Source organism: Mesoplodon mirus (genome assembly GCF_964341445.2).
Source record: "Mesoplodon mirus genome assembly, chromosome: 19".
NCBI classification, from domain to species: domain Eukaryota; kingdom Metazoa; phylum Chordata; class Mammalia; order Artiodactyla; family Ziphiidae; genus Mesoplodon; species Mesoplodon mirus.
The window spans coordinates 62,369,910-62,389,646 of NC_138995.1; the positions used below are offsets into that span (position 1 = coordinate 62,369,910).

General features: G+C 60.0%; 2 protein-coding genes across 11 annotated transcripts in view; both read left to right on the top strand.

Moving 5' to 3' along the window:
• ZNF628 (zinc finger protein 628) overlaps positions 1–16,009 on the top strand; it is a 27,965-nt gene extending 11,956 nt beyond the window's left edge. Inside the window, exons 1-2 of one of the 5 annotated variants that reach the window (XM_082606287.1) lie at positions 8,138–8,332; positions 12,568–16,009. In XM_082606287.1, the coding sequence (XP_082462413.1) occupies positions 12,644–15,886 (3,243 nt within the window). In that variant the 5' untranslated portion in view covers positions 8,138–8,332; positions 12,568–12,643 and the 3' untranslated portion in view covers positions 15,887–16,009. Of the gene's footprint in view, positions 1–8,137; positions 8,333–8,643; positions 9,167–12,567 lie in introns of those variants that run through there. The other 4 variants (XM_082606289.1, XM_082606288.1, XM_082606290.1 and 1 more) reach the window with 4 other exon arrangements.
• A 39-nt stretch (positions 16,010–16,048) lies between these two features.
• Positions 16,049–18,682, top strand: NAT14 (N-acetyltransferase 14 (putative)). 6 transcript variants are annotated; one of them, XM_082607536.1, is made up of 4 exons: positions 16,049–16,111; positions 16,462–16,516; positions 17,229–17,344; positions 18,123–18,682. In XM_082607536.1, exons 3-4 carry the CDS (start codon positions 17,273–17,275, stop codon positions 18,669–18,671), a joined length of 621 nt encoding a protein of 206 aa, XP_082463662.1. In that variant the 5' UTR covers positions 16,049–16,111; positions 16,462–16,516; positions 17,229–17,272; the 3' UTR covers positions 18,672–18,682. The 6 variants fall into 6 exon arrangements, with proteins under 6 accessions (XP_082463662.1, XP_082463660.1, XP_082463658.1 ...); XM_082607534.1 differs by lacking the exon at positions 16,049–16,111 and adding an exon at positions 16,120–16,247; XM_082607532.1 differs by lacking the exons at positions 16,049–16,111; positions 16,462–16,516 and adding an exon at positions 16,143–16,247.
• The last annotated feature ends 1,055 nt before the right edge of the window (positions 18,683–19,737 follow it).

The following is a 19,737-nucleotide window of genomic DNA, read 5'->3' on the forward strand; positions in this document are numbered from 1 at the left end:
AGATGGGTCCCACGGGCTAAAGTCAAGGTGCTGCTTCTGGAAGCTCTAGAGGGAATCTGTTCCCATGCCTTTTCTGGCTTCTAGAGGTCTCCCAAATTCCCTGCTTGTGGCCCCTTCCTCCATCTTTAAAGTGCATCGCTCTGCCCTCTGCCTCTGTTGCCCCTTCTCCTTCTGACCCCGACCCTCCTGTCTCCCTCTTATAAGGACTCACTTCGTAATCCAGGATCATCTCCCCCTCTGAAGATCCTTAACTCCACCACACCTACAAAGTCCCTTTTGCCCCAAGTCACACAGTTGTAGGTTCTGAAGGTTAGGACGTCCGCGTCTTTGAGGCGGGCACAGAGGGAGAGGCTTGGCCCTAGTGATGGCTCCTCCCGGGCTCCCCTCAAGGCCACGTTAACTGGGCCAGTGGTTGCAGCCACTGAGGCTGAGCCTGGGGCTGCCTCCGGCGCCCCCAGCATGCAGGCAGGTAGAGAGACACAGAACAGCGTGGGCTTCCCCCGGGGCTCCCCAGTGCCTGACACGTTGCACCTCGGTGAGGCCCCCTGCCCCTGGGCACTCACAGGAAGGCATCAGTGTCCCTATTTCCTGAAGGAGAAACTGAGGTCCGGGCACACAGTCACCCAAAGTCACAAGCAGCTGAGCTGGGGGATTTAACCCACATGGGGAAAACAACCCTCAGGAGGGAAACTAAGAACTTTCTAAAAGCTCTCATAGTTGTTAAATACTAAAGTATATTATTTCTAAGATCTATTATAAATATCCTTTTTGTCCTCCAAATGATACCTTGATAAAGTTATCAGCAGCAAGTTATAAAAGACTCTGGCTCAAGAAGAGAATATACATAGGAGTCCTTCCTCCCACCCCCCGCCAGGCGGCTTGTTCCCTGACCAGGGATTGAACCTGCACCCTCAGCAGTGAAAGCGCGAAGTCCTAACCACTGGACCGCCAGGGAATTCCCAACATAGGAGTCCTTTTGTTTATATATATTTATATATATATATATATATATATTTGTTTATTTATTTGGCTGCGCCAGGTCTTAGTTGCGGCATGCGGCATCTAGGTCCTTGACCAGGAATCGAACCCGGGCCCCCTTCATTGGGAGCGCAGAGACTTAGCCACTTCCACCAGGGAAGTGCCAAGGAGTCCTTTTGAAATGAGAGCTACCAAATGTGATATAGTGTAATGTTAGGGAATAATGTAAAACAAAACAAAACAAAACTCATTGCGCCCACTTGGGAGATCCTGCGTCCTGATTCCAGCTTCCATTACCTCACTGGTAAAACTGGGATGAGAAGGCAGCACAGAGGGGAGATCCTCCAAGCTCACACAGCGAGTAAGTGGCAAGGCTGGGGTCTGAACTTGAGATAGCACAGGCCAGAGACCAGGCCTTTGCTTCCCAGGCCCCCTCACCATCCAGCAGTGCCACAGGCAGCATCGGCACAGCGGTGGCATCCGGGTGGGCCGTGGCGGTGGCAGAGGCCCAGCCAGGTGCAGGGCTCAGGGTGGGGACCACCAGGCAGAGGTAGCCAGAGGTCCAGTCCCTTGGGAGTGTATTGTGAGCTGCAATCAGTGAGGCCAGCAGCAGCGGGTGGACCGGACGCCAAGTACCACCCGTGCGCCTCACCACAGCCGAGGACAGGGCAGCGTGGACACAGGTGTGGGGACGTGACGGGCCCCCTGCACTCCGCCCCCGGCCCCCGTGACTCTCCGTCTGTCTGTGCCTCTCACCAGCTCTGGTGTTGTCTCTCCATCCCCCTTGCTGTCTCCTCCTCTGCCCTCTGACTCTCCTGCCCCTCGCTGGGTTGTCTGCAGCCCTCTCCTCTTCACTGTGTCTCTGATGACGCCTCCCACCACTCGTGTGCTTCTGGCTTCTCTCACCGTCTCTGTCCCTTTCACCACCTGTCGAGTGTCTCTCAGACTTTGACTGCCTCTGTGCCTTGGTCTGGGCAGACGTGTGCGTGTGCGTGTGTGTGTGTGTGTGTCCTGGACATACGTGTGGTGTTGTGGGTTGGCATGGAAGGTTTCCTGTCCTGTTGCTCTCAGGCCCAGAGGGGAGGGCCCAGCGTCCCTTGGCAAGAGGCTAGGAGGGGAGTAGACCCCCAGGTCTCTGGAGGATTGGAGGTCACAGCTCAGGCCCCAGGACAGGCCAGGGGCCACCCCTGCATGGCTGGGGCATGACCTTCGCTAACCCAGCTCCAGGAGTGGGCTCACATCCAAGCCATCAGGAGCCAAGGGCAACGTCTGCTGGCCAGCTCTGTCCCACCGCCAGACCAGCCTGGAGTACACTGGGGGCCACTGGCTGGCCGGCAAGGTCTGGCCTGGGGATGTTCCACCAGGGGGCGCCAACGTCCCAGGCTGGCGCTGGGACTCCCTGCTGGAGTGTCCTCAAGGTGTGGCCCCCACTTTTTGAGCCCTTCTCCCCCTCTTTTCGATCTTGATGAGAGTTGCTCACAGCTGGGGGCTGGCTTCATCTGATGTTTGTTGAGGACCTGCACCTGCAGGTATGAGAAGGTATTCACAGGCTCCTTTCTCCTATCCCGGCCCTTGGAATTGGGGGTGGGTGGGGCACATGTAATCATTCAACAAACATTTATGGGGACTTCCCTGGTGGTCCAGCGGTTAAAACTCTGCGCTCCCAATGCAGGGGGTCAGGGTTAGATCCCTGGTCAGGGAACTAGATCCCACATGCTGCAACTTAGAGCCCGTGTGCCGCAACTAAAAGATGCCGCATGCCTCAACTAAAAAAAAAAAAATAAGAGGGCTTCCCAGGTGGCGCAGTGGTTGAGAGTCCGCCTGCCGATGCCGGGGACACGGGTTCGTGCCCCGGTCCGGGAAGATCCCACATGCCGCGGAGCGGCTAGGCCCGTGAGCCATGGCCGCTGAGCCTGCGCATCCGGAGCCTGTGCTCCGCAACAAAGGCCTCAACAGTGAGAGGCCCGTGTACCGCAAAAAAAAAAAAAAAAAAAAAAAGAGATCCTACATGCCGCAACGAAAGATCCTGCTCGCTCAAGGAAGATCTTGCGTGCTGCAACTAAGGCCCAGTGCAGCCAAATGAATAAATTTTTTTTAAAAAAAGCATTTATGGAGCACCTACTGTGTGCAGAAGCTGCGGATGCAGTGGTGAGCAAGACAAGCACCGTCTGTCCCTGTAGGAGTCTGGGAGGGAGACGTCTGTAAACAAGAAATTATAGTTCCGGATGTGCTGTGAGGATACTGAGACTGGACAGTAAGTTGGAGGCCGGATGGGGCAGGGGTGCTACTTCAGTTGGAGAGGCCCTCTTTGAGAAGGTTATAATTGTCTTGCAACCTTAATGGAAGAGGTAGCAGCCAGGAGATTCCCAGGCAGAGGGCACAGCAGGTGCAAAGGCCCTGAGGCAGGAGCAAGCTTGAAGGGAGTGAGAGAGGGAGAGTGATGGGAGGAGGTGAAGTCAGAGAAGTGGATGGGGGCCAGACCCGCGGGGCTTTGTAGACTAGGCAGGAGTTGTGTTATGAGGGCAAGAGTGATTGGGAGCCATGGCGGGTTTGGGACAGAGGTAGTTCCCGGAGCTCAGGGCCCTGCCCCAAACCTCCTTTGCAGGCCTCGCTGACCCTGCCCCTACATCCCTCTCCAGTGTGGGGAGGGGGAAACTGAGGTGACAGGGCCAGGCTGGGAGCCCAAACAAGGCTTGTCCCTCCTTGCCTCCACCCTGCTCCTATGCTGCCTCTCTTCACCCGGTCCAAGAGGGTCTTTGTTCCCCATAAAATTTGTTGTAAAAATGTACAGGTGGCAGGTTCCTGGTGTCCCCAGCCCATAACTCAGAGGGGCCAACACTGTCGTATTTGTTTTACATCTTTTCTTCTGAGAAGAGCGGTGGGCTGAATCGTGTCTTCCCAAACTCATGTGTTGAAGTCCTAACCACCATACCTCAGAATGTGACTGTATTCACAGATAAGGTCTTTAAAGAGGTAATTAAATTAAAATGAGGTCACTAGAGTGGGCCCTACTCCTATATGACTAGTGCCCCTAAAAGAAGAGGAAATTTGGACACAGACAGGTGCAGAGGGGAGACCATGTGAGGACACAGGGAGAAGGTGGCCGTCTGCAAGCCGAGGAGAGAGGCCTCAGGAGAAACCAACCCTGCTGACATCTTGATCTTAGACTTCCAGCCTCCAGAATAGTGAGAAAATAACTTTCTGTTGTTTAAGCTACCCAGCCTGTGGCACTTTGTTATGGCAGCCCGAGCAAACCAACACAAGAAGTATATTTGTTATCTGTGCTGCATAACAAATTACCACAAGCACAGTGGTGTAAAACAACATGCATTAATTTTCTCACAGTCCCCGTGAGTCAGGAGTCCAGGCACCACAGTTGAGCTGGGTCCTTAGCTCAGGGTTTCACAAGGCTGCAATCAAGGTGCAGGCTGAGGTCGGGGTCCTCTTCCAAGCTCGCATGGCAGAATTCATTTCCTTGCATCTGTAGAACCCTTGGAGGCTGGTGTCTTCAAGGCCAGCAGGAGAATCACTGATATTCCACTGCTCTGACCTCTAGACCCAGTTTTAAAGATCTCACCTGATTAGATCAGGCCCACCCAGGAAAATCTTCTTGTATTAGTCAGGGTTCTCCAGAGAAACAGAACCAATAGGCTCTATCTTTATCTATCTATCTATTTATCTATCTGTCTATCTAGAGAGATTATATATATTACATATAGAAAGACATCTAGGAAATTCCCTGGTGGTCCAGTGGTTAGGACTCCACGCTTTCACTGCTGAGGGCCTGGGTTCCATTCCTGGTTGGGGAATTAAGATCCCGCCTGCCACGCAGCCAAAAAAACAAAAAACAAACAGAGGGGTCTGTTTTCCCCACACTGATGGGACCCTGTGAACTGTCCTCCTCCAGGGAGTCTGCCCTAGTTTCCCCCCAGGCTGGGTGAGGGGTCTCCTCTGGCTCCCATGCCCTGGGCAGCCTCCATGGGCTTCTGACACGTGAGACCCGCTAGATACGCCTTGGATGGAGCTGGACCCTGGGGCTGGAGACACTCCCAGTTAAGTCCCTTCCTGGTTGCAGGAATTACTTCCAGCTCTGTGCCTGGCCAAGAACCTTCAGAGAGCCTTTATTTACTGCCCCGCCAACCCCAGTGAACTGAGGAGGATGCCCCTTCCATGCGGAGAGGCCTGGCAGGGCAGGGCAGGCTGGGGCACCCCATGAGAGCCCCTAGAGATGCTGGAAAGGAGCATCCTCAGTCTGTGGGAGGCACAGGCTGGCCCCTTGGTTCCTTCTTCCTGGGACAGCTGACAGCTGAGACTTGGGGACTTCTCTTGCCTGCCCCCTACCCTCCCCCCCACTTAAAGTGTATCTCTGCTCTTTTTACTCCACTTATGTGAAAAAGGATATTTTATTTTATTATTTATTTATTTTTTATTGGAGTATAGTTGCTTTACACTGCTGTGTCAGTTGCTGCTGTACAGCAAAGTGTATCAGCCATACGTATACATATATCCCGTTTTCTGGATTTCCTTCCCACTTAGGTCACCACAGAGCACTGAGTAGAGTTCCCTGTGCTCTACAGAAGGTTCTCATTAGTTCTCTATTTTATACATAGTACTGTGTATATGTCAGTCCCAATCTCCCAGTTCATCCCACCACCACACCCCGCCTTCCCCCTTGGTATCCATACGTTTGTTCTCTACATCTGTAGGATATTTTGTTTTTAGTCTCTGGCCTTGGGAGTCCTGTCTTTGCCCCAGACACCTCCTCTGGGGAGTTGGGTGAGGGCTGCTCCAGGGAGAGGTGTCCCCAACCCCAATCCTATCTTCTCCAGTGAGTGCAGGCTGTGCTGTCACCAAGGTGTTGGACTGAGTGGCCAAAACCAGAATCGAATGTCCACACAGCAGGACACCCCCCACTTCCAGAGGGAAGGGAGGCTGGCCGAAGGGCTCAGGTGTCTGGGGTCCGGGAGCACTGGTGGGGGCACGGTGAGTGGGACCTCAGCCCCCTCCACGCTCTGTAATTAAAGTGGGCAGGGCCCGGACTCTGGTCCTGGATGAGCCACCTTGGAGCTGGACTGCCCCAGAAGCCTGGCACACGTCCCCCACTACCTGGAGTGTGGCTGGTAGGGATGGGTGAGGGAGAGTTGGGAAGAGGGAAGGGCCAGGCTCCCCAGTTCCTACCAGGGTTCTCCTCTCCTTCGACTACTTCCTTGGGGTGGGGGTGCAGACCTTGCCAATCCTTTTGGCTGGGATGGGGTTAAATGCAGAGACACCCCCACGTGCACACAGGGCTTGTGGGACGTGAGTGACAACCTTGGGCCCAGGGAAGTGTTGGGTAGGTAGTCTTGGCCACCTTCAAAGACTGCAGTTCCCACTCCCATCCCTGTCCCCCATGGGAAGAATGGTTCACCTGGCTGGCAAGGCAGGGGGCTCAGAGGGACTGGGGCTGGATGGGATGCCTGATCTAGTGGGAGGGGTTGCGAAAAGTACCTGGGGCGGGGTGTTGTTGGCCAGAAATAAGAATGTCTGGGGGGACTTCCCTGCCAGTCCAGTGGTTAAGACTCTGCGCTTCCACTGCTGGGGGCGTGGGTTCAATCCCTGGTGTTTGATCCCCAATCAGGGAACTAAGAACCCGCGTGCTGCGTGGTGCGGCCAAAAAAAAAAAAAAAAAAAAGGATGCCTGGGGACTGGACAGGCGTATGTCCAGACGTTTGCTTAGTTCAAGCCTTCACCCACTGCCCTAGCCCTGGACATGCCCCCACGTCCATCTCTCCTGCTGTATTTTTTCTCTGAGACGCTTAGTGGCACATAGCATGGGATAAGTGCTATTTATTATGTCTTGTTTATTGCCACCCTTCACCCCCTGTAGATTTTGTAAACTCACTGGGACCGAACTTTTGTTGCCCCCTCCCAAGCCCCCGTTGCTATGTCCCAGCTTCTAGGGCAAGATCTGGGGAGGGTCCTGGGTAAGGACTGAGAGTCTGGACACTACAGAATCTGGACTGGGTGCCTCTGATAACTTTCTATGATATCTGTGTCAGCTGCAGAGGACTCCACATACAAGGCTCCATGAGAGGTCCAGCTCAGGGATGGATGGGGGGACAACCCCTCTTCCCGTCCGTGTCCCCGGAGAGCCAGACCCGATGTTAGCGTCCCATCACTCACCCCACAGGGCTGTTACTGCTGTCTTGAAAATAAGCCTGTCAAATCTGCACGACTTTTTTTTTTTTTCCTCCCCAAAGAGGCACCAGGCCCCGAGAGTGGGAGCCAGTTGCTCATAGGGGATCCTCCCTCCATTCCCAAGCCTCTGTTAGCAGCCAGAGCCTGATGTGTTGAGGAGCCTTGGATACAGACCCCAGGGGGCAGGGCCTGCAGGTCTCTCCTCTTCCTAGCTTTCCCCACTTGGCCTCTAGTGGGTTAGGGTTAGGCCACTATGCTGCTAGCCACCCTACAAGGCACAAGACAGCCCCCACAGTAAAGAAAGACCCGCCCAAATGTCACCAGTGCCATGGTTGAGAAACTAGTTGGATGACCCGCAGAAAAGTCAGTTTGACTTAGAGGCCGAGGCTGGTGAGAGCTGAACATGGGAAGGAGGGAGAGGGGATTCAGGACAGCCCCGTTTTCCCGTAAGCCCCCAGGCTGCGAAAGAGGCAGGGGTCCCTGGTGCCCTGGGCAGCCCCCTGCATAGCAGGGCCCAGGTTCCCCAACAGCCGAACTAGCGAGAATGCAACAGACGCCCGGGAACCGCAAGCACGTGGTACCTTTGCGGGGCAGGAAGCACTGCGGGCCTCAGTTTCCCCAACGGGGGAAAAAATGGGAGCCCCGAGGGCCTGGGCGTGGGGCCAGGCCAGGAGTGACCACATCCCTGGTGGGCGACGCCTGCTCGGGAACCGCGCTGCGGGGGAGGATTCTATCACAGACGAGAGGGAGTCGATGCTAATAAAGGGGAACGTGCGACCCTGCGCCCCGACCCAGCTTCCCCCGGCCTTGGGCCGACCCCCGCGACCGCTGCAAGGACCGAGTGGTCGGGGTCCCTAGAGTACTACAACTCCCAAGATGCCTCGTGCCGCCTGCGCCAGGAAGGGTTGCCACAGCCGGCGGCCAATGGGGGGTACGGAGGCGGGGCCTCTGCGCACGTGGCGTCCTGACGCACTGACGGCGACGTCGGGGTTTGTGTGCGCGAGAGGCCGCCGATAAAGGTTGGGTGCCTCGCGCCGGGGGCCGTTGGGAGGGAGCGTGCCCCCGCCCCCTCCCCGGCCCCCACTCCTACACCGCCGCTGCAGGGGCCCCGCCTTCCCATCGATCCCCGCGGGAAGGCCCTGGGTCTCCCCAGCTCATTCCCCGGTCGGGGCCGCAGGTGAGAGACCGGAGGGGCGGGGGTGGGGGAGGGACCGGAGGGCGGAGACGCTGGGGAAACGGCGAACGTGAAACCGGAAGGGATACCTTAAAGGGAAGGGCGCTACTTCACCTCCGACTTTTGTCCGCCGGGCCGGCTCAGACCCCTTAAAGGGCAAGGGGCTGCTTTTTAAAGGGGCGGGGCAGGTTGTGCAGTTTATAAAGAGCTTCCCGCTTCCATCACCCCCCGCCTCCCACCCCCCCCCCGAGAATAAATTCTCTCTTTAAAGGCCGGTGACAGTGTCCCAGATACTGAAAGAAAAGCTTCTGAATCCTAGTGGCTTCAAAGCAGTCCCTAGTTTAGCTCAGAAAAGGTGGAGATGGTTGTGCAGGAGCAAGATCCTCTTAAAGGGGAAGTCGGGCCCGATGGAAGGGTGTGGCCCGGCCTTTTGAAGAGGGTGCTCTTCACCAGATAAGATGGGTCCCGGCTCTTTCAGAGCACGGATGTCTCCTGTTTAAGGCATGCCGGCCTTCTGAAAGACACGTGCAGCTTCCTGGGATAGCCTCTTAAAAGGACTTGCTTACATTTTAAAGGGGACGCTCATCTTTTTAAAGGGAATCTTTATGGCTTGGGCAAAGGGATGCCCAGCTTTCTTTCATTCAAGATATGTTCACTGAGTACTCACTCTGTGCCAGATATTATTTTAGGTGGCTGGGATGCAACAGTGAACAAGATGCCACTAGCATCTAGTGGACCGAGGCCGGGGATACTGCTAACCAACTTGCAATGCAGGAAACAGCCCCCTGTCCAGCTCCAACCTCAACAGTGCTGATGGTGGGAAACTCTGATTATAAAGTAGGTTAGAAGGTGATAAGCCCTATGGAGGAAAAAAAAATAAGTCAGGGAAAGAGAATGCGGCATGCTGGGAGGGGTTGCAGTTAGGTAGGGTGGTCAGGGAATAATTCCCCAAGATGACATTTCAGCAAAGACTTGAAGGTGAGGGAGGGAGCTTACTGGATATTGGAGGGAAGGGGGTACTAGGCAGGGGCCTGTGTGGGGCCCCAGGTGGGAGTGGGCATGCCTGACCCGGCCCTGTGACCAGAGTGCTCTGAGGGTTGGAGAGGGTAGCAGGACAGTCAGGGAGGGAAGGAAGCCATAGGCCGTGGGAAGTCTGTAGGTTCTTGTAAGGAATTCGTTTTCTGCTCTCAGATGGGAGCAGTGGAAGGCTTTAGCACAGAGGAACGAAATGGTCTGTCTGTGTTGGCAGTTTCCATTCAGCCTCTGTGTTGGGAACAGACTGGGGGTAGGAAGAGTAAGGGTGGAAACTAGGAGAGCTGTCAGAAGGCTGTTGCAGTTGCCCAGGAGGGAGATGTTGGTGCCCTAGAAAAAGGTGGTAATGGAGGACTTGGTGGGAAGTGGCCAGATTCCAAGGATGCTCCTGTTGGAATAGGGGAATCAGCTGACGGACTGGTCATAGAGAGTGAGCGAAAAAGAGGAGGTGAGGATGCCCTGGGACTTTTGGCCTGAGCAAAAATAAAGGTGTTTTTGGAGATGGAGCAGACTGGGAGTGAAAGAGATATTTGCGGGGGACAGAGAGGGGAGAGAGCAGGAACAAAAACTGGAATTAGGTTTTGGGCATGTTAAGTTTGAGGTGTCTATTAGGCATCCAAATGGCATAGTCTAGCAGGGGTGTAGGTTTCAAAGGACAGGTATCAAGTGGAGATCAATTTTGGAATTGTCTAATTTATAGATTGTGAAGTCCCAGGAGTGGGTGAGGGCTTCTAGGGAGAGTGTGGATACAGAATAGGAGGGTTGACAGAGCCCTGGGCTCTCCTACATTCACAAGTAGGACTCGCACCCGAAACTGAGAAGGGTGGCAGGTGAGGAGCGCGGTATCCCAGAAGCCAAGGAGACTGGTTTAAGGAGAGAGAGAATAAGGCGTCCATTGAACACTGAGCAGAGACCACTGGATTCAGCAACTAGGAGGCCATGAGTGGAGGGGGCGGGGGGGGGATCTGATTGACAGGGTTTGAGATGGGAAAGAGCATGTATTGATGGTTCTTTTAAGTTGCTTTGCTGCAAGGAGATAGAGGGAAATGAGGCCATAGCTGGAGGAGTAAGTGGGGTGAAGGGTTTTTTGTTTTTTTAAAGATGGGAGGGCTTCCCTGGTGGCGCAGTGGTTAAGAATCCGCCTGCCAATGCAGGGGACACGGGTTCGAGTCCTGGTCCAGGAAGATCCCACATGCCGTGCAGCAGCTAAGCCCGGGTACCACAACTACTGAGCCTGTGCTCTGGGGCCTGCGAGCCACAACTACTGAGCCCACGTGCCACAACTACTGAAGCCCACACGCCTAGAGCTAGTGCTCCACAACAAGAGAAGGCACCGCAGTGAGAGGCCCGCGCACCGCAACGAAGAGCAGCCCCCGCTCGCCACAACTAGAGGAAGCCCACGTGCAGCAATGAAGACCCAACACAGCCAAAAAAAAATTTTTTTTTTAAGTTTTAAAGATGGGAGACCTGGCTTGTGGGTACACAGATGGGAACGGTCCAGGAGATGCGGAGAATCGCTGTCGGTGGGAACGGAGAATCGCCGTAGGTGGGAAGTCAAGAGACTTTAGGCCCAGAAGTAGACAGGTGGGAAGGGACAGTGCAGGGCTTCTCAACCTCAGCACCACTGGCATTTTGAACTGATTGTTCTTTGCTGTTTGGGGGTTGGGGGTGGTGCTGTAGTGTGCATTGTAGGACGTTGAGCAGCATCCCTGGCCTCTGCCCACTAGATGCCAGTGGCACCTGCTCCTCCAGTCGACAGCCAGATAACCAGAACAGTCTCCAGGCATTGCCACATGTCTGCTGGGGTGGAGGGCGTGGTGGTGGTGGTGGTGGTCGAGGGAGCGTCCATTGCCCCATTGAGAACCACCAGTGTAGTTGTTGGAAGATGGGAATGTTCTCTTCGGGTTGCTTTTATTTTCTCAGCGACAAGATCAGTGGCAGGGTCACCTGCTAAGAGCAAGAGGGGATAGGAGAGAGATTTGAGGGGAAAAGAAACATGGCAAGTATCACCTGGTGGGGTGGGTGAACGGACCAGAGAAATGCAGCATGAGCAGTGCAGGGTGTCGGGGAGGGAGCTTGGAGATCCTTGGGCATGAATGCAAAAGGAAGCTGAGGCCAGGCGGTTTCCAGTCACCAGCAGCTTCTATGCTGGATAAGGGGGGCAGTGAGGGTGTGGATGAGGGGGTGGCGGACGCAGAGCCCACACGGTCAGTGGGTGGTAGACATGGTGGAGCCGAGGGGTTCTGGGTTAGGGTCCCCAGAGGGAGTGGGGGAGCAGGATGGGTCGTAGGCATGGTGGAGCCGAGGGGTTCTGGGTTAGGGTCCCCAGAGGGAGTGGGGGAGCAGGATGGGTCGTAGGCATGGTGGAGCCGAGGGGTTCTGGGTTAGGGTCCCCAGAGGGAGTGGGGGAGCAGGATGGGTGGTAGATATGGTTGAGCCGAGGGGTTCTGGGTTAGGGTCCCCAGAGGGAGTGGGGGAGCAGGATGGGTGGTAGATATGGTGGAGCCGAGGGGTTCTGGGTTAGGGTCCCAAGAGGGAGTGGGGGAGCAGGATGGGTCGTAGGCATGGTGGAGCCGAGGGGTTCTGGGTTAGGGTCCCCAGAGGGAGTGGGGGAGCAGGATGGGTCGTAGGCATGGTGGAGCCGAGGGGTTCTGGGTTAGGGTCCCAAGAGGGAGTGGGGGAGCAGGATGGGTCGTAGGCATGGTGGAGCCGAGGGGTTCTGGGTTAGGGTCCCCAGAGGGAGTGGGGGAGCAGGATGGGTGGTAGATATGGTTGAGCCGAGGGGTTCTGGGTTAGGGTCCCCAGAGGGAGTGGGGGAGCAGGATGGGTGGTAGATATGGTGGAGCCGAGGGGTTCTGGGTTAGGGTCCCCAGAGGGAGTGGTGGAGCAGGATGGGTGGCGGTGGAGAGCGGATGCTCACAGAGGCTTTGTCTGTAGTGAAAGGTTTGGGGGATGGCAGTGGAAGCGGGTATTGAGGCAGGATGCGGATGAGGTCTTTAGAGGGACCAGAGGATCCAAAGAGCGGTGCTAGAGACCCCAGCCTTCTTCAAAGACACTGCCTGTCTTTAGAGGGACTGAGCATAGCCGGAAAGGCAGTACCTGGCCTCATAAAGGCCACATCCAGTGGTCCAGCCTCCCGGAGGAGATGGCCGGCAGGTGGGGGCAGTAACCAGCTCCTCCCAATTTGACATAAGTTTCCCTTTTAGCACCCAAAGCCTTCCATCGTGGGCAGCCTCTCTGGCCAGTGCTGACCTGGACTATAGGCAGCCGTAACCCTAAAGGATGTGTCCCGTGCCTCTTACAGGGCCAGCCCATGGGTTTGGGGTTGAGACAACCCGGTGTGTGGGCGGAGGTGGGGGGACCAACCGCCCTCGCCTGACCCGGAATCCCTCCTCAGGTGTGATGGTCGGCTCCCACGCGGCCATGGCGCCGGCCTCTACCGCAGAGAAGGCCGGGGAAACGCCAGGCCCCGCGGCTCCCGCCCCCACGGCCCAGTATGAGTGTGGGGAGTGCGGCAAGTCCTTCCGCTGGTCGTCCCGGCTCCTGCACCACCAGCGCACGCACACGGGCGAGCGGCCCTACAAGTGCCCCGACTGCCCCAAGGCCTTCAAGGGCTCCTCGGCCTTGCTTTACCACCAGCGGGGCCACACGGGCGAGCGGCCCTACCAGTGCCCCGACTGCCCCAAGGCCTTCAAGCGCTCGTCGCTGCTGCAGATCCACCGCAGCGTGCACACCGGCCTGCGGGCCTTCACCTGCGGCCAGTGCGGCCTGGCCTTCAAGTGGTCATCCCACTACCAGTACCACCTGCGCCAGCACACGGGCGAGCGGCCCTACCCCTGCCCGGACTGCCCCAAGGCGTTCAAGAACTCGTCCAGCCTGCGGCGCCACCGGCACGTGCACACGGGCGAGCGGCCCTACACCTGCGGCGTGTGCGGCAAGAGCTTCACGCAGAGCACCAACCTGCGGCAGCACCAGCGCGTGCACACGGGCGAGCGGCCCTTCCGCTGCCCGCTCTGCCCCAAGACCTTCACGCACTCGTCCAACCTGCTGCTGCACCAGCGCACCCACGGCAGCGCCGCCGCCCCCGCCGCGGGCGCCGCCCCCGTCCCTCCGCCGCGGGAGCCCGGCGGCAAGGTCTTGGTCTCGGAGGCCTACCTACAGCGGCCCCTCCAACCCCCCAGCCCGCCGGCGCCCCCGCCGCCCGCGCCCCCGCCCGTGGTGCCCGAGCTCTTTCTGGCCGCGGCCGAGACCACGGTGGAGCTGGTGTACCGCTGCGACGGCTGCGAGCTGGGCTTCGGCAGCGAGGAGCTGCTCTTGGAGCACCAGCCCTGCCCCGGGCCGGAGGCGCCGCCCCCGCCCGCGGACGCGCCCTCGGAGCCGCGGAAGGCCGACCTTCCCCCGCCGCCGTCCCCCCTGCCGCAGCCCCCTCCCGCCGCCGCTGCCCCTGGCTTCGCCTGCCTCCCCTGCGGGAAGTCCTTCCGGACGGTGGCCGGCCTCTCCCGCCACCAGCACAGTCACGGGGCGGCCGGCGGGCAGGCGTTCCGCTGCGGCAGCTGTGACGGCGCCTTCCCGCAGCTGGCCAGCCTCCTGGCGCACCAGCAGTGCCACGTGGAGGAGGCGGCGGCCGGGCGCCCGCCCCCCCAGGCCGAGGCTGCCGAAGTCACCTGTCCCCAGGAGCCGCTCGCCCCCGTCCCCGCCCCGCCCGCGCCCGCGCCCGCCCCGGCTTCCGCAGAGCGGCCCTACAAATGCGGCGAGTGCGGCAAGGCCTTCAAGGGCTCATCGGGGCTGCGCTACCACCTGCGGGACCACACGGGCGAGCGGCCCTACCAGTGTGGCGAGTGCGGCAAGGCCTTCAAGCGCTCGTCGCTGCTGGCCATCCACCAGCGCGTGCACACCGGCCTGCGGGCCTTCACCTGCGGCCAGTGCGGCCTTACCTTCAAGTGGTCATCCCACTACCAGTACCACCTGCGGCTGCACTCGGGCGAGCGGCCCTACGCTTGCGGGGAGTGCGGCAAAGCCTTCCGCAACACGTCGTGCCTGCGGCGCCACCGGCACGTGCACACGGGCGAGCGGCCCCACTCCTGCGGCGTGTGCGGCAAGAGCTTCGCCCAGACCTCCAACCTGCGGCAGCACCAGCGCGTGCACACGGGCGAGCGGCCCTTCCGCTGCCCGCTCTGCCCCAAGACCTTCACGCACTCGTCCAACCTGCTGCTGCACCAGCGCACCCACTCGGCCGAGCGCCCCTTCGCCTGCCCCATCTGCGGCCGCAGCTTTGTCATGGCCGCCTACCTGCAGCGGCACCTGAGGACGCATGCCCCGGCCAACGCCGCTTCTGGCCCCGCAAACCCCGGCGCCGGCCCCCAGCCCCCTGCCCCACTGGCTGCCGCCCCAGCCCCGTCCGCCACCCAAGATGTCCACGTCCTGCCCCACCTCCAGGCCACGCTCTCCCTAGAGGTGGCAGGAGTCACGGCCCAGGCCCCGCCCCCCGGCCCAGCAGCCCCCAACTCCCAGACGTTTCTCCTGGTGCAAACTGCTCAGGGCCTCCAGCTGATCCCCAGCAGCGTCCAGCCCCCCACACCCCCGCCTCCCCCCGCCCCCCCCAAGCTCATCTTGCTGCCCTCCTCCAGTACTGGTGGTGGTGGGGGCAGCGGTGCAAGGCAGGGCCCACGGGCAGTGGGGAAAGCTGGGCAGGGGGCTGGAGTAGTCTGGCTGCCAGGCCCTGGGGGGCTAGGGGTGCAGGGAGGGAGCAACACCGGGGCCAGCGCGGGGGCACAGAGGCTCATAGTTCTGCAGAGCGTGGGGGCTGGGGAGGCAGGGCCGCAGGAAGTGAGCGGGGTCCAGCTCCAACCCCTTCGGCCAGCCCCGGAACTGACCACGGTCCAGCTCCAGCCGGCCCCGGAGGTAACCACGGTCCAGCTCCAGCCGACCCAGGAGGTGACCACGGTCCAGCTCCAGCCTGTAACGGGTCAGCTGTCCAATCCCAGTGGGGGAGCCACTGAGGCGCCTAATCTGCTGGTGGTTCAGAGTGGGGCAGCGGAGGAGTTGCTGGCGGACCCCGGCCCGGGGGAGCCCGGTGACGGTGAGGCCAGCACTGGTGTGGTCCAGGATGTGCTCTTTGAGACGCTGCAGACCGAGGAGGGGCTGCAGAGTGTCCTGGTGCTGAGCGGGGCTGATGGGGAGCAGACCCAGCTGTGTGTGCAGGAGGTAGAGACCTTACCCTCGGGGCTGGCTGAGCCGCCAACCCCTGGCCCGCCGGGACAGAAACTGCTCATTATCCGCAGTGCCCCGGCCACCGAGCTGCTGGAGAATGGCAGCGTTGGGGGAGGCGCCGCTGCGCTGCAGCTGCTGGCCCCACCACCACCTGGCCCAGGCGCTGCTCCCGCGGGCGTCCCTGCGGCTCCTGCCTCCCAGATGGTACAAGTGGTCCCTGCAGGAGCTGCACCTGGGGGCATGACCCCACAGGGCCTACCCTCCATCCAGTTTGTCCAGACTCTGCCCGCAGTCCAGCTGGTGCACACGTTTTGAGTAGAACCACTGGTACCCCTTCCCGCCCCACACAGAGACCCAGACTCACTGTCCGCCTGGGCTGGGCTGAGCTGGGGGGAGGGGAACTGCAGGCTGGGCTTGCTAATAAAGACCAGAATCTCCTCTCCTGTGCTTTTGTTTTATTTGTGGTTTGGGAGGTCACTGTCATGGCCATAGCCACCACTTGGGAACTTGGAGTCTCATCTCTTGCTTCCTGGTTCGCAGGTGACTTGCTTTGCGTCTTGGGGCCAGCCACTTCTCCTATGTGGGCTCTGTTTATCCTTTAAAAAAAAGGGATGCAACGGTCACTATATGGGGGAGGCGTTGGAATCTAGAATCCTGGTTCTGCCACTTGTTCTCTGTAAGTCACCCCACCCCTCTTCTCACGGAAAAATGGGTGGGTGGGAATGCCCATTCCGAATGTCACTGAGAGCCGGGGTGGGTTGGTTTGGGGTGGGGCAGTTTGGGAGCCAGTGGGCTCAAGATGCTGACGCGGCCCCTCCCGCGAAGGCCCTGGAACCAAAGGGAATAGACCCACTGAGTTCGCCGCCCCCCCCCCCAACCCCTGCACTCAGGTTGCTTAGGAACCAGGGGACGTCGGGAAGCAAGCGTGCGTTCAGCGCGCGCCCGGTAAGTACCGCTCCCCGCCCCCACCCCGCCGCGTCCCCCGCTCCCACCCCCAGCCCCTTCCCCCGCCAGCGTCCTACAGGCCCCCTTTCTCTGTTGCTCCTCCCCTTGCAGGGTTGCCGCTCCCCGCCCTAGTCCGTTCCCACCCCACGCCCAGACTCTCCCCCACCCGCTGCCAGAAGGTTGGCAACAGTTGCTAAGGCCGAGAGCAGGCACCGCCCCGCCCCCCCAGTGCGCTAGTCTGACGTCACTTCCGCCGACGACCCCCTTCTCAACCCTGCTCCCCCCGCACTTTGTCAAAAGCGAAGCGACCCACGGAGGTGCTTGCAAGTCCTTGTTCCTGCGACAGACGCCGTTTGGGGGCGATTGGGGCAGAGAGGCTCTGGGCACTGGGGGGTGGGGAGCGCGGTCCATTCCCTGCCTTTGGGGGTAGTTTCGCTCACCCCCAGGGCCGCCCCGGACGCCCCGGAACCTGGAAGGGAGCCCGGTGTTGGCAGGTGTCGGCGTGCACCGGGCATTTAGGCGTAGATCGCTGGACACCACTGGGGGCCGGGGGGGGCACCCCGAGAGACTTTAGAAAGGTCGATGGGTTGACGGGGAAGCCTGTCCTGGCTCGGACCTCTCTTGGGACCTGACCTGGGACATACTGTTGCTTGATCCGCAGCTCTGGGGCCGAGAGGTGCCCTCCTGACGCTGACCGGCTTGTTTTCGCCAGGTGCACGCCTGCTCCCTTGGGGGCGCGGGAGCCTGGGGGCTGCCATGGCCCCCAGCCACCTGTCGGTGCGGGAGATGAGGGAAGATGAGAAACCCTTAGTGCTGGAGATGCTGAAGGTGAGAGCGGGCAGGGGCGTCAGTGAGCCTGGGAGGGTGGGGTGGAGGGCACCAGTGAGGGGGGGCCGGGACACCAGTGAACTTAGGAGGGGACGGGGACACCAGTGAGCCTGGGAGGGGGCGGGGACAGAGGGCACCAATGAACCTGGGGGTGGGGCGGGGACACACCACGGAGCCTGGGAGGGGACAGGGGCGGCATTTTGAGTGGCTTCAGTCACCTTCCTGAGCCAGCCGTGACCCCCCGGCGAGCAGTCTTTTGCTGCTCCTAAGAGGGCCCTTGGACCCTCCTCTCTCTAGTTCTTTCTCCCTACCCTGGGGATCAAAAAGGGTTTTCACCTCTGTAGGGCTGTGGAGCTGACCACACACCAACTCCTTCCCTATCCTCCCCACTTCCAGTCTTCCCTACGCCCCAGCCTCCTGCTTTTCAAAGTAGAGCCCTTGGGCCTCAGCCTGGCACTCGAGGACCCCCCAGGCGCCCCTCCAGCTTTCTCTCTTGCTTGGGTCAGCTCCTCCATCCAGCCTTCCCTGGTGCCTGGTGCCTGCCTCTCCACTGAAGTGGGAGCCCTCACACTTCCTAATTCACCAGCTCACTCATTCATAGCCCAGTGTGCCAGCCGTGTGGTCCTGGACCCTCCGCCACAGGCCTCAGCTCACTGCCTTCCTTTCTCCTCCGGCAACCCCGGCCCCGGATCCCTCCCGGGCAGGGCCTGCCTCCTCCCCGCCCCGTTCCTGCTGCCCACGGGAGCTCCCCCACTCTGACTGCTCCTCCTGCCTGCAGGCTGGCGTGAAAGACACAGAGAATCGCGTGGCCCTCCACGCCCTGACGCGGCCACCGGCCCTGCTCCTCCTGGCGGCAGCCAGCAGCGGCCTGCGCTTCGTCCTGGCCTCTTTCGCCCTGGCCCTCCTCCTGCCCGTGTTCCTGGCCGTGGCGGCCATGAAGCTGGGCCTGCGGGCCCGGTGGGGCTCGCTGCCCCCGCCGGGCGGGTTGGGGGGGCCCTGGGTGGCAGTGCGGGGCTCAGGGGACGTGTGCGGGGTCCTGGCCCTGGCCCCAGGCTCCAGCGCTGGAGACGGGGCCCGGGTCACCCGCCTCTCTGTGTCTCGCTGGCACCGCCGCCGAGGCGTGGGCAGGCGGCTGCTGGCCTTTGCCGAATCCCGGGCTCGAGCCTGGGCGGGCGGCATGGGGGAGCCCCGGGCCCGGCTAGTGGTCCCGGTGGCCGTGGCAGCGTGGGGCGTGGCTGGGATGCTGGAGGGCTGTGGCTACCAGGCCGAGGGGAGCTGGGGCTGCATGGGCTACACACTGGTGAGGGAGTTCAGCAAGGAACTATGACGCCAGACCCTGGAGGGAGAAAAACCAGCGCTTAGTGGGGACCTACTGTGTGCAGACACTTTCACACCGTCCTTCCGTGAATCCCCAGCCCACCCAGGGCCCAGAAACTGAGGCCTGCAGAGGGCAAGAGACCCCACCGCAGCCTGACGTCTGTCTGTAGTGTTTGAACTTCTCAGAGAGGCCGGCCCATCTAACCCCTGCCTCAGATTCTGTCTGCACTGAGAAGTCTCCCCATTTGTCTGTCTGTCTGTCAAGCCTGTGCTGTTTGTGCTACGAGCCTGGGAGAGACGTGGGGCAGGAGGAGAGGAGGCCGAGCAAGCCTGCCCCCCACCCCGACCAGGGTTAGGACTTAGGCAGGGGCACCCCAAACCGGGACAAGGCCCCCAGGGAATGGGGTGGGGCTTGATGCTGTGCTTGGAGTGGGTGAGGCTGCAGAGGCAGAGAGAGGGTAAGGGGCGCCTCTGCAGGGGAGGGTCGTCTGCCTCGAGAGCCCCAGGGGAGGGAGGGGGGTGGTGGGCACAGTGCTGCCCTCCAGGCCAGCCCCTCCCCGGGAAGGTGAGAGCCCAGAGGAGCAGACAGACCCATCTGGTTTTTAACACCCGTTTGTTAATAAAGCCTGAAACTGCTGTGCGCCTGTCTCCCTCTCTCTGATGCCTTTTCCAGTCTGTCTCCGAAGCCCCCCTTCCGTCTGGCTCGTCCTTCCCCGAGGCTGACATTAATTATTGGCAGCGGGGGTGCCGGACTGGGGGCAGGGGAGGCAGTGAGCTCAAGGCAGCCCTGCTCCCTGCCAGCCCTCTGACTCAGGCTCCCCATTACCGAAGTTTTTCCGCCTCACAGCTGCTTAGTGCAGAGAGAGAGAGAGAGAGAGAGAGAGAGAGAGAGAGTGAGTGAGTGTGTGTGTGTGTGTGTGTAGTCGCCCTCCCCCACCCAAGCCTTGACCCTTGGTCCCCCAACCCCTGACCCCAATTTCCTTGGGAGACACGCAAGTTCAACCACAGCTCCCTCAGACAGGACGTTGGGGGCTTTTGCGCGCAGATCCACGGGGTGGGGGATGGAGAGAGGAGTT